Source organism: Corythoichthys intestinalis, chromosome 8 (assembly GCF_030265065.1).
Source record: "Corythoichthys intestinalis isolate RoL2023-P3 chromosome 8, ASM3026506v1, whole genome shotgun sequence".
NCBI classification, from domain to species: Eukaryota; Metazoa; Chordata; class Actinopteri; order Syngnathiformes; family Syngnathidae; genus Corythoichthys; species Corythoichthys intestinalis.
Window position 1 is genome coordinate 42,700,095 of NC_080402.1, and position 19,916 is coordinate 42,720,010.

Sequence of the window (19,916 nt, forward strand, 5' to 3'; positions counted from 1 at the left end):
GATGAAATCAAAGATGTAACACATTGCTTTCATACACATTAGGCCATTTTTCTCAAATATTGTTCACAAATCAATGTACATCTGATTTAATAAGCATTTGTCCTTTGTAAAAGATGATCCATACCATCTCAGAGTTGTGGCATACACGGTTATACATTACCGGTTCAATGCAACACATCTTCACTTCGAGTTGATCAAGTTGTTGATTTGGAATGTTAGTCTCCTCTACAATAGCTGTCAAGTTGCTGGATATTGGAAGAAAGTGAAGTACTTTGCCGGAATACGCTGATCCAGCAAAACCCAAATATGCTCAGTGTGTGATGTGTCCAGTGAGTACTATATCCATGTGAAAACTGGGATGTTTTCACCTTCCCAAATTTTTGTACAGATCCTTCCAGTATGGAGCTGTGCATTATCATGATCATAGATGAATTGCAGCAATGTGTTTCCCATAACATATGCCTGCCTAGACCATAACCCCACTGCCACCATGGGCTACTCGATCCACAATGCTGATATCAGCGAACCACTCACCCACCCCTTGGTACACGCGTTCTGAGCATTTTCAGCACATTGGCTTGCAAACGATTTAAAATGACATCAAAGGTTATGAAAAATAATGTAACGTGGTCTAATGGATTACTTTAGTACTCCAATTAATAATTAAGATTAGGGAGAAAATGGTGACCCCCTCATCAGCAACTAATGATTTCACTTGGTCAATCCATTTTTCCAGGACATTGGTTATGCAGTTCCAATAATAGGCAGGATTGTCCAAAGATTTTACATTTAATGTTCACACCCCCACAATGGTAACATTGAACTTACAAGTGCAAAAGAACTATGACCGCCCAGCACGCACCCTAAACATCTCAACTCAGAGAGATGATAAACACACCCGAAGTGCGTGCATGCCCTCAACTGACTAACTAGGAATATAAAGGCAACAATAAGTCACTAATTAATAAATCTAATTAATCAGCTCTGAGGGAGGAAAAGGTTGCAGAGGAGGAAAAAAGGTTTCAGAGGATCAATACATATACATCCCTACTATTTAACTTACAAATTTCATTCTGATGACACAAATAAAGGAGGATAGGCATTTTAGTCAGTGTTCTCACCGAGAAGACATGCAAGATGAAGCGAGTCAGACATTAAGCCATTTTAAAAATATTAATAATTAATAATAATAGGGTGACTCAACCCAACACATAACTCTTGTAACAATGAATTAATGTCCATTTATCAGCATCGGTTGCTGCATTATTGTTTACACACTGCAAAAACACCTCCTTAAAAGTAGTTAAATTCCATTGTTTTCTGTGTAAAACTACTAGAAGTGAAATTATCTGCCAGTGTGTCAAGTAAATTCTAACTTAAATTTGAAAAAAAAAAAAAAAAGCTGAAAATAAAGGAAGCAGACTCATTTTAAGCAAAAAATATATGTAGTTAATGTTTAAAAAAGCTTGTTTGTCAGAAATGTTCCTAACTCAAGAATACATATTGTGCAAAACATTATTTGAAAGCATTTTTATTTAGGTTAAAAATTACCAAAATTCATATATATATATATATATATATATATATATATATATATATATATATATATATATATATATATATATATATATATATATATATATATAGCCTAATAACAACTAACAGTAATATTTAAAGTAAGTGGAATAATCTGATGCATAAATTTGTTAATTATAGAAAGTGTTTAAGACTAGTCGTTAACACTCAAAACAAGATGGAGAAAATTATTTGACTTGACTCAAGAAAAAAAATCTGATAAAGGCGTAACAAATTTGCAGTGCAGGACAGGCCCCCTCATAACGCCCCTGGTGCAAACACTAGAATCTTTTTTTACTGGCTAACCCCAAGGCGTGGTCTCCGTCGGCGTCGCAATACACTCCCTTCAACAACGCCCATAGTTGAAGGTTCCCAATTTTTTGCAGGAATGATTTCGAGTCTGCACTTTTTTGGGGGGGTAGGGATAAAGAACTTGAAATATTTGTTTATGTATTTTTTATGTATTTTTTTTTTATTACTGTACAGTCTCACAGTATCTTCAACATTACCATGCAGCTGCTTTTATTTACAGCAGCCTTTTTCTATGCTCTCAATATTACCGGAGCCATGGACCGTGACAGCTACCCGTTTCGGTGCGACCCGAGCTCCTGCCCGAGCCCCAGATGTGCTACTGGATACGTCCTGGACAAATGCAACTGCTGCACGGTATGTGCATCTGGAGTGGGCGAGGGCGACACCTGCAGCTACGATCCACCTATACCTTGTAAGGGCGACATGATCTGCGCGCTGCCAGGCTCCAAAGGGACCTGTCGCTGTAAAGCGGCACATTTTGTTTGTGGAAGTGATGGGAAACGTATAGGAATGTTTGCAATATGAGAGCAGCCAACAACAAGATGAAGGGGAAACCTGCAATCCAACAAGTGCATAAAGGACCGTGTGGTCCTTTTAGTACAGGTACAATAGTAAGACTTTTGACCATACTGCTTGAATTTTATCTACTGTTGCTTTAGTTAGTCCATGTAAATACAAGCTGCCTTAACCCATCTAACTGGTAAGACATTCAGCCCATTTTAATAATAAAAAGGGTGCGCTATATATTAGGCCAACATTCATTATTCCGCAAATAGCAATCATGATTATTTATCATGTGATTGGAAAAATAGTATTTTTACTATGATACTTACCCAGCAGACTGACGTTGAAAAGATGTTGAATCAACATTCCGCTGCTATGTTATATCGCTGAATCAATGTTGGCACCTGTTAATTAGGGGTGTGACAAAATATCGAAATGGTGATAAATCGTGATACTTTGTATCCCAAAAGGTTATCGATATGCTCCTGTCAAGAATCGAGATATCGTTTTTAAAAGGTGTCAGTTAAAAAAAAAAAATCTGCCACTGACGGTGCTCGACGCCCAATCTATTTAGACTGGGAACGTTTGTTCATTCAAAACCAGAGAATTCACAGTCATTCGGTCCGATTTTCGGGGCATTTACAGGTCACTTGCTTTTCATTTTAGGGCATTTACAGGTCATTTCCTGTTGAGTTCGAGTCACTGCCTATTCATTTGGATGATTTCCAGGTCACGTCCTGTTCTGTAATGCAAAATAAACATCAAGTGACCCATAAAATATCCCAAAATCAACAGGAAGTAACTGAAAATCAACAGGTAAATGACCTTAAATGGCCCAAAACTACTCATTGCCTGGCATTAGCTGCCACTGACGGCCATAGACATTCAATCCGTTTGAAGTGGGAGGGATGGCAGCGAATGAACGTTCATTTGCTGCCATCCTCCCAGTTCAAATGGATTGGACATCTACTAGTGATAAACTCATTCCAATTCACAGCAGAAGCTTGTTTTTCTGTTAGTTTTTTGTAGAATATCCTAGAATGATTTCCTGACCAATGTATCAAAAATGGTTGTATCGCTATATCGTCAGATCATCGTTATCGTGAGCTTTGTATCGCAAATCGTATCATATCATGAGGTACCAAGAGGTTCCCACTCCTACTCTTAATATTGTTCGACTTAGAATTCCTTACAACATCCGTACATTATTTCGATTATTATTATTAGTGCTGGAACAACGCTGAATTAATGTTACAGTATTTAAAGACAAACATATTTAAACACATATTTAAACACAAAAATAAGAAACAGTTGAGCTGACTAATAAAACTTGTCTAGATTTCAAATTATTTTAAAATAAATAACGACAACGGAAAACTTCATTAAAGTTCAGTTAATTTATTTAAAACGTATATGTTGTGCTCCCACTTCAGTCTGACAAACTTCTGTGTGAGCCTTGCCACCAACGGGGGTCTGCGGCATATCAATCATTGAAGCCTGCATAGGAAAGAAGCTAACTGAAACTGGAAGTTCCATTGTGCAAGCATTTTTATTTTGGGGAAAGAATGATGGATAAAATTTGTATCAGACCATTTGTATATGCATTTAATGATTACATTTTGACCAATTTATGTCAATATAAGTCCCAGAAGCCCTCATTGCTGATGTTGTAGCACAAATAGCACCAGCTGTTGTCCATATCGAGTTGTTCCTAAGGTGTGTGCATACACTGTACATTGTAAGTATCTATTAACATTACTTATTTCAATCACAAATATTTTATACATTACATGGGTAGGGAACATATAGTGAGACTACAATTCACAATCACTGAAAGGGACCTAAACCCCGGCTACCTCCTAGGAAATTAGTAATAAGAATTATTACGCCATTAGTGGCTAATCAGAAAATTGTGTAATTAAAATACCAGTAATTGTGTCATCTTTGTTAACTTTACTCAAATGTTTTAAGCAGCATTTTGAAGTTCTTTTATTGTCATTAAAATGGGTGTATATGTAGTTTGTATAAGCTACTGTATTTGCGTCACACAAATGTTAAATCATTCCAAATCATATGAATTTAGTGCCATATTGGAATTGAGATTTTGCACAACTGGTAGAAAGAACTAACTCAACAAACCTTCCCAACACCATTCTATCTTCTATGACAATGATTTGTAACCACTGTGTCGGGGCACATTCATTTAGTTTAAAATTATAAATATTTACCCAAAAAAGGGCTTTCACAAATGGGGTTTCTACCTTCAAAACTCTCAAAGTGCTTTGACACTATTTTCTCATTTACCGACTGATGACACAGTCTGAGGGGCCACGTGGGGTTGAGTATCTTAAAATAAAAATGTACAGGTATCTAGTATGTTCAGCTGTCGACTATGTCAGCTTGTCGAGGGCAGAATATAAAATTAACTTGTTTATTGTTTACCAGGATTCTTATTAGTATTCAACTTAGAGAAAACCACTCTTCCTGTGCTCCAAATCAGAAATGTATAGTAAGTTCAACCCACCATTTCAACATTGACCAATAAATTAATTCTGGACTACTCACTGATTGTGAGCACTCCTCTCATTTGCTTGATGGCTGTGTATTTATATTTGAAATTCAATGTCAGAATTTGAATCTGAGTCTGCGTAAGAATGGCTGTTTGCGCCCCTTTCATCTCTTCATTCTTTCTCCAGACATTCTCTATTTGGTCACCACATTCAAATTTCCAGTGGCTCTGGTTTCATTGTAACCCCATCCGGCCTGATTATAACCAACGCTCATGTAATAACCACCAGTACCATGGTGATAGGTCGGCTCCATTTGCATGTTCAGCTCCATGATGGTGGCGTGTATGAGGCTGTGGTCAAAGAAGTTGACAGGAAGGCTGACATTGCCACCATTAAGGTCAAAACTCAGGTAAAAAGAAAAAAAAAACAAGCATACATAACAAATGTACTATGTTCTGCAAGAGTTTTGCGAGACCTTCAGAAAGCTAACAGTAAAATCTTCAGAAACGTCCGAACTGTGCTGCTGATGTGTGCATTCTCACACTTATCCTTCACATACTTCGTTGCTAGACGTGTCTATCACAAAATCTTTGCCATTCATCGTCCGTCATTATTTCGCTTTGCCTTTCAATATTTGCCCAAAGTGTGGCTTTATGTGTGTGCAGAAGAAGCTCCCGGTACTGCCTCTGGGCCGTTCAACTGATCTAAGACCAGGCGAGTTTGTGGTGGCCATTGGTAGCCCCTTTGCCCTGCAGAACACAGTCACCACTGGCATCGTCAGCACAGCACAGCGGGGTGGCAAGGAGCTTGGCATTCATGACTCTGATATGGACTATATCCAGACTGATGCTATCATTAATGTTAGTTTGCTCACATGTGCTAACACTCACTCATACAGTCATGTGAACATTTTTTGCTTGCACACAAGCCTGAATAATCACTGTCATTATTTCTCCCTTTTATCAATTTATGTGACAAGTATGGGAATTCTGGAGGGCCCCTTGTTAATTTGGTGAGTATTATATGAACGATTTGACAAATCAGCAAACACTAATTATTCTTATAACATATAAGTAAAAAAACAACCATCATCTACAAGATATTATACTATGTATTTGTACATTGTAGTATTTTTACAGATTTTTTTGTGTATGAGGGCCATACTCATCTAGTCCTGCAGTGATCGATGATTAAAACAATCAATCAATGGCAAGGCTAGGCAAATTTATCTGCTTTGCACTATTCAAGGTTTAAGAGCTTTACATCACGTAAAAATCCAAAAACACAGAAAAAAAGATACATAAAAAACACATTACATCATCAAGACAGGTAAAACAAAAACAAGTAACACATGAAATAGAAATAAAACCCAGAAATTGAATGAAAAACAAGTCATATAACTTGAAACTTGAAGTATTTGGGCAGAATATGCTGTGGTAAACAGTAGTGTATTTAGCTCTGATTTAAAGGAGCTAACAGTTTGACCACACTTCAGAGCTTTAGGTAGTATAGGAACTGCATGCTGCTTCACCCTGCTTGGTTCTTGTTCTTGGAACACACAGCAGACTGGTCCCAGATGACCTTAGGGGTCTAGATCCTTCGTAGGGGTCAAACAAATCAAACATGTATTTTGGTCCAAAGCCCTTTAGCAGCAGTATTTTATAGTCTATCCTGACTCACAAGTACCCACTGTAAAGATTTCATGAAAAATGGTCCAGTTACCTTGCACTAGTATTTGTAAGCACTCTGGCAGCAGCATTCTGCATTAGTTGCAGCTTCCTGATGGATTTTCCGTTAGACCTGTTAATACATCATTACAATAGTCCAATCTATGAAAAAATGAATGCATGGATAAGTTTTACCATGTTTTGTTTGGACAAAAGCCCCTTAATTCTGGTTGGTCCAATCTTAGGTAGTAATAGGCAGATTTAATGAATGAATCAATGTTTGATCAACCATTGTTCAAAGCTGAAATTAAAAAAAAAAAAAAAAAAAAAACCCTCAGAGATTTGCAGTACTGTGAAGTAAATTTATAATCAGCCAATCACATGGCAGAAACTCAGGATATTTAGTTATGTAGACATGGTCAAGATGGTCTGCTGGTGTTTAAACTGATCATCAGAATGGGGTAGAAAAGCAATTTAAGTGACTTTGAATGTAGCATGGTTGTTGGTTCCAGACAGGCTGGTCTGAGTATTTCAGAAACTGTTGATCAACTGGGATTCTCACGCACACCCATCAATATTTTCAAGTGTCATTATTTTGGACACGATTTCCTTTGCATGTGATCATACTATACAAAGTTTGCATTTGTTTCAGGATGGCAAGGTGATAGGCATCAACACTTTGAAAGTGACAGCAGGCATCTCTTTTGCCATACCCTCGGACCGAATACGACGTTTTTTTGCAGAGTCACTGACTAAATTTTCAAATGAATTAGAGCCCAATGCTGAAGAGCGTGAAGGTAAAAAAACCCCAACAACCTAAAGTTATCCAAGAGAAGTTTGATTATTTAGTAATGAAGAAGTCAATACATTGATTAGTTTCATCTCCTTTGTGACAGATATTACTTCTCTCAATGAGTTAACAGAGATTGCTGTGTCAGAAGCAGGTGAGATCCACCAGCCTTAAATTCTGTGTGTGAGTGTGTCTAGGTCTGGTGCATTTACTAATCATTGTATTGTGTTCTCAAAGGGGTCCTTTGAAAATTGAGATGTTTCTTGGGCATTAAGTGAGAAGATACCCATATGCCAATGCCATACTGGACTATTTGCTGTTTTGTTTTGTTTGTTTCTTTTTATTCTTTACCTTTCTTGGCAGGCTAACCTTGAAATAAAAATGTATGTAATGTGAATTTCTACCAATGGACTTTGCAACATTATCCGTAGAGTATGCTTGTTTGTCTCAGTCTAGCAACAACATGGAAATATTGTATGCCAGATTTTTCTGACGACAGCAGATGTATTTTGGTGGTGTTCGCACACACATGCAGAAACCAAAGCAAAGCTGCACACAGACACAGAGTGGAATAAAACCTGCTGAATAAGAACATGATTACAAATGTAGCTTAAACTAATTTGGCCCCTCCCATTGTTTTGATGCTGTTGATGGCCCGAGGGACCACCCTGGATCCCTGGGGGATGACGATGGTCCCTTTACTGGGTTGCCACCCTCCCCCATTTGGCTGGGGAAGAGCCATGGCCCTGGAGCGGCATCTCCACTCGTCTGTGGGACTATCACATGTCAGATGGGATGCCAACATACATTCACAAGAGATTCACACAAATACTGGGTTCTAGACCACATGGCTGATTTGTGTACACTCCACCCCTGCCAATAACTTATCTCTCAGATACCCCCCCTTTACCTTTATTATCAGGCCCCCCACATGGTGTCAACCGGAAATACAAATAGCTAACGATAGCACCAACATATTCATAGTTAGTGTAGCCGTTTCAGGAATTTCTTGCTCTTGTTTGTGCTTCTTCTGTATCTCTCTACTTCTGTTCTTCTTTCCCCCCATAACCCCTTCCTGCTCGCTGCTTTCTCCTAAAAAACGAGGTACGTTGAATGATCACAGTGAAAGTATGTCATACTCCTATTTGATACATTAACTTTTCAGACCAATCGGACACTCAGATCTCCATTCTCCGAGTCAAACAGCTGAATAGGACAGGTTAAAAAAAAAAAAAAAAAAAAACAAACAAAAAAAAAAACAAAGATGTTTGTGTTAGCATGTTTTTAGTATAATGGAAATATTCACAAGATGGGTAAATGCCTGAGCATAGACAGGGTTGCCCTTCAAGTGACAAAGCATTATGTTGTTGAGCACATTGATTGATTGACTGATTGATTGATTGATTCATTCATTCATCCTCTGCATTCCCACGAGGGTTGTGGGGGTGCTGGAGCCTACCCAACACACCCTGAATTGGCTTCAAGCCAGTCACAGATGTTAATGAGCTACACATTAAAATATTTTTGCCATTTAACGTCATAGACGATTTTTTAATTCCTCACAAGACAAAATATTCAAGAGTTTATACTGTATCTATTGTTGTGGGCAGACTAGTTCAGGGTAGTGTATGTGGGACTAAAGTCCATCAAATTCGCCTCTCGACTCAGAACCATGAATAGGTCGCCCCCTCGTGACCAAATTGAGAACTGTGAAGTCTCAAATTCAGTTTAAATTCTGTACAGTACAATTTATCATTCCCAGACTAGCCAATAGATGGCATATTGGCCCTGCGAATCGCCTTTAAACGTGGACATAACCTAGGAGGTCAAAATAGAGCCCCCCGCCCCCCCCTTTTTCCCCCCCTTCATAGCCCTGCTTCCAGGAAAGGATCCCATTCACTAGAATTGTGTCTTCATAAATCTGTACAATTCCTGAAAGGAAAGAGTTCTTAATCCATTATAATCCGAATATTTGATCCTCATCAAATTTCGTACATTTTCAGACAAACATGAAACTCATGCGACTCCTTTTTGTCAATGGTAAATAGGCTACCTTCAGTGCACTTGAAACAGGGCTCTTAAGGTTTTAAACCTGCTTAAGAATTGTATTACAGCCTGCACCATTACGGGCCTGCAAAAGTCCATTCACCTTGGCTATGAGTCAAATAATTATTCTTATTTACACCTTAAATGGACTTCTTCTTTGTCTCTTTTTACCAACTATTTTAAAAACAATTATTTGAATTTGGGGTTTTCATTCTCCAACAGAAACTTTGAATTTACCTATCAATCAATGTTTGTATTCTTTTCTTGACCACAAGGCTCTTGAAGACATTAATTCTTTCCACCAGTATTACATCACTATTACTGTAATTCTCATCTGAAAAGGCCTGTGTAGTTGGTAAAAAAAAAAAAAAAGAACAAAAATGGACATGGACAGCCGTGGCTAATAATTAAGGGTGTAGTTTACTGTACAAGGGGTTTATTGTAAAAATACTATTGAGCCCTTGAAACTTACGTCAATAGTAGTACATACTATTTTCGCTTTGAAACCTTAAAAGTTAAAGCTAAAAGTCTTTAATCACATCTTATGTTTTTTCCCTTTCAAATTCATTGTGGTGTGCCATGGGGACTTGTTACTGCATTAAAGTCACTGTCCATATACTGAAGCTCATAACTGCAGTTTCCATCCCACACATGACTGACACCAATTCTTAGGCTCTCATTCAAAGGGATGTATTTAAAGGCAAGCGAAAATGAATGAAAATGCTTTATTATTTCCATAACAACCTTCAACTCTGCTCAAGCCCTCCTGTGTGGAGTTTATAAAGTGTGTTCTCCCCATACTTGCATTTTCTCCAGCTTCCTCCCACATTCCAGAAATATGCATGCGAGGTTAATTGAAGACGGTTAACTGTGCATATGGTGTTAATGTGATTGCTGAGCAGTCCAAGGTATATCATGCTTCTCACCTAAACTCCGTTCATGGATCCACCTCTTGATGTTAGGTCAACTTGTATAGAAATTAGGGTTGTTCCGATCATGTTTTTCTGCTCCCGATCCGATCATTTTAGTTTGAGTATCTGCCGATCCCGATATTTCCCGATCCGATTGCTTTTTTTTTTGCTCCCGATTCAATTCCAATCATTCTCGATAATTTTTCCCGATCATATACATTTGGCTATGCATTAAGAAAAAAATGAATAAAACTCGGACGAATATATACATTCAACATAGAGTACATAAGTACTGTATTTGTTTATTATGACAATAAATCCTCAAGATGGCATTTACATTATTAACATTCTTTCTGTGAGAGGGATCCACGGATAGAAAGACTTGTAATTCTTAAAGGATAATGTGACTTTGTATATCGTGACTAAATATTGCCATCTAGTGTATTTGTTGAGCTTTCAGTAAATTATACTGTAGCCATTTAACTGTTGTTCCAAAATGCATGATGGGAAGTGCACCCATGACTGTGCGTAGTGGCACCAATTGATATATCTCCTCTGCGTTGGGAAGTAACATAGGGTGTTAAGAAAAAGATCAATTACTACCTTTCTTCCCCACATTGCTTCTCACGATATTTCTAATCGTAGGGAGAGGGATTGTAAGGCTTCAGCCAATTAAAAAAATGCTCCAAAGGCTGCCAAATTTCACTCTACTCATTTTACGCTGCCTTTTTAGCTCTATATATAGATAAAACGGCGCCATTACAGATTGAACGCGACAATGTGTGAGTGGGTCAGGCAGCGCATGCGTTAAATATTTTAACTTGATAAATTATAAAAAAAAAAAATTATTACCGCCGTTAATGGGATAAATTTGATAACCCTACCTTAAGCCTAAACTAAAGACTCTGGATGAGTGTAACATATTATGTCTGTCACGTTAAATACAATTAGAAAACGATTTAATAAAAAATATATATATACAGTGGGGAGAACAAGTATTTGATACACTGCCAATGGGAAAACCCAGTGGCAGTGTATCAAATACTTGTTCTGCCCACTGTATATTAAAAAAAGGCATGTCTGATATTTTTTTGCCGATTCTGATACTTTGAAAATGACGTGATCGGACCCCATCCCGATCGGGACATCTCTAATAGAAATTGAATGGGTGGTTTGGTTTCTTATTGAGTGCAGTGTAACATAACAATTTCTATAATAATATAAAATTCTATGCATTAAATATATTGCAGAGCCCCCCAATCTGCCTGCATTACCTTAACCTCTGCTAGGATTCTATAGGTAGAAGACACATGGCAATCTGCAGTAACCGTAACAGTGTGGAAGCATTTTATTCTGGGGGACAATAATGAGATGAACCATCTGGTGGTGTCTACAGACTAAACGATCTGACCAGACTGAATTGAAACAGTTATGCTGCAGTACAGTACTGGCCATAACTACTTCCATCTGCCTGAGTGGGTAAGTCATGCACACACACACATGTGCACACTGAACACACTATTGCTTATAGCTCAGAGTGTAACGCAGACAAAGCTACCATCTCTTTAAAGTGTGGTTCCGTGACTCAATTAGTGTTGTAAAAGACTAAATGAGTCCATATGTTGAGTTTTCTCTAATCTGTTCATTCACTCCATACTTCTGGAAGCACGACTGATGTATTTAATGCACATTCACTGTCAAACTGTATTTCAGGATGTTACATGTGAAGTTCCATGTCAAGTGACGCTGATGCAGCATAATTAAATGCTTTTTTTTTCGGACAGTGTTAGTTTGAGGTTAAAGTGTAAAGATAATGGATTGAAAGAAAAACTGAACAGATTTTGCGGTTGGCTGATTGGTATTTTAATTTTCTTTATGATCTACTGGACTAATAAATTGAATTTCTGACTTTTTAACAGCACACCCACTCACTTTCGACAGCGACTTTTCTCATTCGAATCTCGAAGATAGAACCTATCCCACATTTGCCTGAGAAATGTGGTAAAGAAGTGGAGTACTGAAAACCAGCCATTCACACTCACAACTCAAACCTCAGAACTGTGAGACAGAACAGTAGCCCCCTGTGTACCCCTGTCAAAAGAATAACAAAAATATAACAAAAATTCTCAGTGTTGTGCACCGAAATTACAGAAGTATTTGATGTCAAAGTATTCATTTTGCTTTTAGCTAAACCTTTTACAGATAGACAAGTTAATGCTATACTTTGGGTTTCAACAAATTCCTCAAAGCTGGATGGCCTCAGAATGACATGCTCGCACAAACATGCACACAGAGGAAAGTGAGTCCAGAAATCATTTTGTCAGAGCTCCAGAGATGACTAAATCCTTCTAGGCCTTTCTCGGTTTCTCAACTCCTTTTTTATGCCAGAGTGCTGACTCATGCTTGCTATTTGTCTATCTCTTTATCTCCCCCTACTGCTATGCCTCTCTTCCAATCAGGTCTCCCCTTAACTCCTACTTCTAGCATTTTGTAATATTTTAAATAATTCACTGAGAGTTTCATCATGTGATCTCTACGTGGGCTGTGTGCATGCATTTGCATAAACCATATGGTTGTTAAGTGTTGGTCAAGTTAATTAAATGTGTGTGGGGGTGGTGCAATGTTACACGTCTCTGCTGCCTGGTGACTATTGCCTGTATAGTGAAGTTGGTGTTTAAAAAAAAAAAACACAATAATTCATCGGTTTGACTCCAAAATGATTAATTTCGTCTTCTCTGCTCATTTTAAAAATCAATTCAAAAATAAATCTTTTAAAATAGTTTGTACATTTGTACATTTTTGTTTTTTTTCATAGTAACATACCTTCTTGGATGACCTGCCAGAACTAAAGACAAGAAACAGATGACAAGGGAACATATTTAGCAAACAAACTCGCCAAAAAATGTGTTTATCTTAACTCAAGTAGGGCTGTCAAATGCTGGAGAAACAAAACACACTGAACTGAACTCCAGTCTTTGTGATTAAAGTGCATGTGACACGAAAAAGCATATTTATTTCATAATACACGCGGTAATTTATGCTCCTGAATGATATGGACCGCTTGGAATTGTGTGAAGCGATCGCTATATTTATTTAATTTTTTTAATCCCGCGCCATGAAAATGAGTGACTTCCGGCTTCGGTCTTGCATTGAGGAGGAGGGCGTTGTGACGTGTACGGGTGAAGGCGTCCTCTTCACTAAACAGCCGTACTGTTGTGTATGAGGACTAAGGATTCAGCTGATTTTGCGGATTAATAGGTTTATTTTTCACATCACGCCAGCCAAACGGCTGCAGAAAAATCTTGCTTTATGAGGGAGAGGCGTGTGCGCCTTTTTGGAGTTTCAAAAGGTTCCCATTCACCATGGATATAGGCCAAAACAAGCCCTACTACTGTGGGACCATTGGACTTACGAGGAAGTGAGTAAACATCTTGTTTTGTCAAAACAAAACAAGATGTCAACTACGAATACAGCGATTACAAAATAAACACTACAAACTTTCTTTAAATAAAGGATTACTTACGTTTGATCATTGATAGGCAAATAAAAAGCTCTCCTCATGCACATTAGCTGCACGTTAGCTGCACAACAACTGCAGCCGCCCTCCTCTGGGGAACGAATCGTAAATTGCTCTCCGCCGGGTGGTTTGCCGATCCGTGAAGACAATCGACAACCCAGTCGTCATGTCAAATAATCCGGGCTTGTTATGTGTGATTTTCTGCTTCGAAGACTTTCAAACATCACTCGGTTCGGGTTAGCATGTCGGCTAGCTGTCACGCCTCTTGGTTTTTTTACATTCTCTGAAGCCGGGGAAGGGAAATGACATATGTCCGATTTAGGTGTCATAAATATCGTTCGGGAGGTGTGACAGTAAAGGTGAAGTCGACAGTTCTGACCATTATGGAGTAATTTTGCCATGTCGACCTGAATAAGTGCATTTTTATTATTTCATATTCCATTTAGCACAAGACTGTTATTTGTCATGACCATGCAATTTATTTAGCAATTGGGGAATATACAGTGCCTTGCAAAAGTATTCGGCCCCCTTGAACCTTCCAACCTTTCGCCACATTTCAGGCTTCAAACATAAAGATATAAAATTTTAATTTTTTGTCAAGAATCAACAACAAGTGGGACACAATTGTGAAGTGGAACAAAATTTATTGGATAATTTAAACTTTTTTAACAAATAAAAAACTGAAAAGTGGGGCGTGCAATATTATTCGGCCCCCTTGCGTTAATACTTTGTAGCGCCACCTTTTGCTCCAATTACAGCTGCAAGTCGCTTGGGGTATGTTTCTATCAGTTTTGCACATCGAGAGACTGATATTCTTGCCCATTCTTCCTTGCAAAACAGCTCGAGCTCTGTGAGGTTGGATGGAGAGTGTTTGTGAACAGCAGTCTTCAGCTCTTTCCACAGATTCTCGATTGGATTCAGGTCTGGACTTTGACTTGGCCATTCTAACACCTGGATACGTTTATTTTTTAACTATTCCATTGTAGATTTGGCTTTATGTTTTGGATCATTGTCCTGTTGGAAGATAAATCTCCGTTCCAGTCTCAGGTCTTGTGCAGATACCAACAGGTTTTCTTCCAGAATGTTCCTGTATTTGGCTGCATCCATCTTCCCGTCAATTTTAATCATCTTCCCTGTCCCTGCTGAAGAAAAGCAGGCCCAAACAATGATGCTGCCACCACCATGTTTGACAGTGGGGATGGTGTGTTCAGGGTGATGAGCTGTGTTGCTTTTACGGCAAACATATCGTTTTGCATTGTGGCCAAAAAGTTCAATTTTGGTTTCATCTGACCAGAGCACCTTCTTCCACATGTTTGGTGTGTCTCCCAGATGGCTTGTGGCAAACTTTAAACGAGACTTTTTATGGATATCTTTGAGAAATGGCTTTCTTCTTGCCACTCTTCCATAAAGGCCAGATTTGTGCAGTGTACGACTGATTGTTGTCCTATGGACAGACTCTCCCACCTCAGCTGTAGATCTCTGCAGTTCATCCAGAGTGATCATGGGCCTCTTGGCTGCATCTGTGATCAGTTTTCTCCTTGTTTGAGAAGAAAGTTTGGAAGGACGGCCGGGTCTTGGTAGATTTGCAGTGGTCTGATGCTCCTTCCATTTCAATATGATGGCTTGCACAGTGCTCCTTGAGATGTTTAAAGCTTGGGAAATCTTTTTGTATCCAAATCCGGCTTTAAACTTCTCCACAACAGTATCTCGGACCTGCCTGGTGTGTTCCTTGATTTTCATAATGCTCTCTGCACTTTAAACAGAACCCTGAGACTATCACAGAGCAGGTGCATTTATACGGAGACTTGATTACACACAGGTGGATTCTATTTATCATCATCGGTCATTTAGGACAACATTGGATCATTCAGAGATCCTCACTGAGCTTCTGGAGTGAGTTTGCTGCACTGAAAGTAAAGGGGCCGAATAATATTGCACGCCCCACTTTTCAGTTTTTTATTTGTTAAAAAAGTTTAAATTATCCAATAAATGTTGTTCCACTTCACGATTGTGTCCCACTTGTTGTTGATTCTTGACAAAAAAATTTCATATCTTTATGTTTGAAGCCTGAAATGTGGCGAAAGGTTGCAAGATTCAAGGGTGCCGAATACTTTTGCAAGGCACTGTACTTGGATAAAAAGAATATCCTGTAAAAATATTGAAGTAAAGAGACAGAAACAATGACATTTTGCAGCTCTCTTCGTCGCGTTTTCCTCGTTGTGAATAGTTCCCCCTCGACGGGCTGACTGGTCCTTCTCAAGCCATTTATTTAGCTATTGGGGAAAAACACTTGGATAAAAAGAATATCCTGTAAAAATATTGGATTAGAGAGACTGAAACAATGACATTTTGCGGCTCTCTTCATCGCGTTTTCCTCGTTCTGAATAATTCCCCCTCAATGGGCTGAATAGTAAAACCGATGAGCCCAGTCACCCGCTGACGTCATCCTCCTGTTGGGGACGCTAGAGCCCTATAATGGTAGGCGTGGCTAACCGGCAGATTAAAAGACTAATTTCTCGTCATCTGCGCTTTGCTAAATTGTTGTATAAAGTCGAATCGTCTCAAAATATGATTCTAATTCACATAATAATGCTATTCAAGACTTTTTTTTCTCCTGTCGTATGCTCTTTAAGCCATGTTGTAGAATGTTTTGATGTTTATTGTATTGCGTTGACAAGTTTATTTAAGACATTTGTTGTTTGATTGGTAAGATAAATAGTTTGTAATCAGCCAACCACCCAACAGTACATCTGACAATTACATTTCTTTGGTGCTTATATTCATTAAGGTCATAGGATTGCCTATCCCAGCTGACTTTGGGTGAGAGTTACACCCCGGATTGGTTGCCAGCTGAGCTGTTTTTTCTTGAAAAGTTATAAGAGGAAAGTGCATTAAAATTAATTTATATTTTGTTGTAAATTATGACGATGAGGCACACCAATGAATTAATTTTAATTTTCACTGTCAAGGTCCGCTTGTGTAAGGGCTTCAGCAAATAAAAAGGCTGTTTCGTGGCACTTAACACCACTATTGTACTGTAAGTCAACCATGATGACGGCTAAATCTGTCAACAGTTGCAAAGTACGCATTTCTTCCACCTAAAAGACTGGCTTGATATAGGTGTTGTTTAGAGAGAGAATTAATAACAAAATTTATTAGGGCGGGGCACTTTGCCATTGTTTAACATCATTCTTGCTGCATTAATAAAATCGATACTTAAAGCATTTAAAAAACAAAACAATACATTACTTTATATAATATCATTCAACTAGTTTTGGATTATTATTATTTTTTTTAGAATTAAACTAATCAGATTGGTCAGACTCATTCTTGTCACAGGCCACGTCGTAGTTTCGGGTTCCTTTGGAGGGCCATCATGACTGCGACCCCATATGACTGTTTGATCACCTCATAATATTATATATAAAGTGCACGACAAATTGAATGACTGCTGGTTTTAAAATCAAAAGCAAAGAAAAAGTTTTTGTTTACCTATTCAATTCCGTTCTGAAAGAGAGTTTGGGCACAAAAAAAATACTGCATTTTGCAATTATGGTATTTGCAACTATGATAATTCAGATACGCATGAATTGCTTTTTCGGGCCACATATGATATAGCAGGCCGGAACTGGACTGCCATATCACGTTATATTTAGGTAACCCTACTTTTCAAACTTCATCCCCCAAAAATAAAGCCCCCCCCACACACACCGCTTTTTAGCATTGCAGGCCAAGTTAAATGTTATATTTAGTGTATTCAGGCCACAAGAAAAATGCCTATAAATGGCCCACAGACCAAACTTTGGACACACAGTCTGCTATATATAGATACTGCTGTTAGAGTAGTACTAAAAGGGTCCGCTTGTCAATAGTAGCAGCAAACATAGAGCATGGACATGTTATTGTTATTTTCATCTTAAATAAGCATCACAAAGTCACTCCACAGCTAGACTCCTCCACTATCAGCACGTGACTGGGAGGGATGTAGTGAGGGAGAGGGGGGCAGGGCGTGCGAGCGAGAATGACAGCAAGCGTGGCTAAAAACGAGTGCGTCTGTGTATGTCTGCACATGTGCGTGTCTCTGTGAGTTGGGGTTCATGCGCAGAGCGTTTGCTCAGCTGAGACCTGCTTACACACCCAACACTCATCTAAGGCTATTAGTGTCAATCAGCTCACCCCTTGCTTCTCCTTGACAATCAAATTTTTACAACACCTTATTCTTGGCTCTGATTCAGCACTAAACAAACACATCAGGGTGCTCCTCAACCATGACTCTCAGGCACAAAACTCACCTGTGATGAAAAAGCTGCTTGAGCTGAGGATAAACATTACCTGCAGGTGTGCTGGGATTGACTTGCGTGTATGGTGGGTGGACATCAAGAAATCCCTCGCAGAAATTGGACTAAAGTGATGCACGAGTTCCATATTGTGGTGGCAAGCGTGGGAATTGGGATGTTATGTAATGGCCAAGCATACTCAGCATATGCGTAGAGTCATACAGCCATGGGCAGTTTGTTGGGAGAACTCCTTGCTGTCCAAACAGAGCTCCTTAAGTGCTTGTGCCATTAGCATTGGAATACATTGTGTTGCTTGTATAACTACATCCTCAATTCTGAGAACCCAGAGAAAGCATGCGACCGTGGACAGGGGTCCTTCGTGGCGAGGGGAGGGGGAAGGTCTTCCTTGTCATTTCCTCATTTTTTTCTTCTTCACAACAAAAGGATTTTTTCCTACAATTACGTTGACATGCACAAGGACAATAGCTCCACTGAGAATAGTATAATAGCAGTCTGTTAATGATTGACTATAAATGGCAGTTTTTGGGACCACAATTTGGGGAGATTCGTGGTAAAGCGCTTCGTGCTCACGAACAAACATATATCATGGGTGTAAAAATCACGGTAAAACATTATACGGTAGTCTACTTATGCGCAAGTTGACAACTAATCAATTACATTAGCTGACATTTTTTTCCCCATTATCTGGTGCATGGTGCAAATTTTTATTTGCTTTTTTAACATTTATGCAATTTTTTTCTTGCTGATTTCAAATTTGACATCAGTATTTTTCCATATTGCCATACACTTCATAACCTATTGACCTGACACTTTGTCATTCTTTGCGTCACGCTTTATCATAGGGGGCCGTGCTTCATTTAGTAATAGTCAGACAAAGATGGCACACGCTCATGTCTAAGCCGGATTCAAGCTTGGATTTTTGAAGAACTACGAAAGCTGTACCGTATACAAACAGGAAGGATCTTCTCAGGAGTGATTTGTTTGAGGATTCAAGATAAATATTATATTTTTCGTACCATGCATGCATTTTGAAACGTTTAAAAAAAAAAAAAAAAAACAATGGGAGAATGAGAACCGCTACGACGTTGGCGTCGTTCTTTTAACAAAGAATCGAGACAGTTTTACGTCCTTATCTATAAAGAAATCAGTGATTGAAGCATTTATTCGCAAAAATTTTCTTCTTTGTTTTTTCTACATAGAGGCGGCTATTTTTCGTAACTGACTAGGCTCATTGTTCACAATATTTACACAAAATAAATGCTACCTGCACGTTTTTTTTTTTACCAAGATTCGAGACTGTTTTCTGTCCATATCTAGAAAGAATTCAGTGATTTAAGCATTTATTCGCAAGAATTTCAACGTAAAAACCTCTTTGCTGTGGATTTGTGGTAAAGCAGCGCCACAGTGAACTTAAAGATGAGACTCACATTCGCCATATTTACGTAAAATACATGCTACCAGCACGGTTTCTTTTGCTTTCAACCAAGAATCGAGACTGTTTTCTGTCCATATCTATAAAGAATTCAGGGATTTAAGCATTTATTCACAAGAATTTCAACGTAAAAACCTTGATGTTTTTCTATGGTGGCCATGTTATTTTAGACATTTCTGCGTCCATATTAAAAAACAATCAGCTTTTACGTGTTTTATTTTGTGAAATATTAAAATCTAATAACTTTCAGTGAAACACCACGGTCCTACACCAACCCCTACGCCGACGGCAACAAGCAGATCTTCGTCTACTTTGACCCGGTGCACCTTTGGAAGATTATCTACAGCAGCTTCC

At 38.6% G+C, this 19,916-nt stretch overlaps 1 protein-coding gene across 1 annotated transcript; it reads left to right on the forward strand.

Annotated features, from left to right (window-relative positions):
• The first annotated feature begins 490 nt into the window (after positions 1–490).
• htra3a (HtrA serine peptidase 3a) lies at positions 491–7,719 on the forward strand. The gene is given in 11 exon segments (XM_057844727.1): positions 491–544; positions 2,062–2,383; positions 2,386–2,498; positions 3,530–3,539; positions 4,035–4,107; positions 5,088–5,310; positions 5,567–5,761; positions 5,881–5,913; positions 7,221–7,365; positions 7,465–7,512; positions 7,596–7,719. Coding segments are annotated over 11 exon segments (1,227 nt in total). The 3' UTR covers positions 7,607–7,719.
• Positions 7,720–19,916: the final 12,197 nt, after the last annotated feature.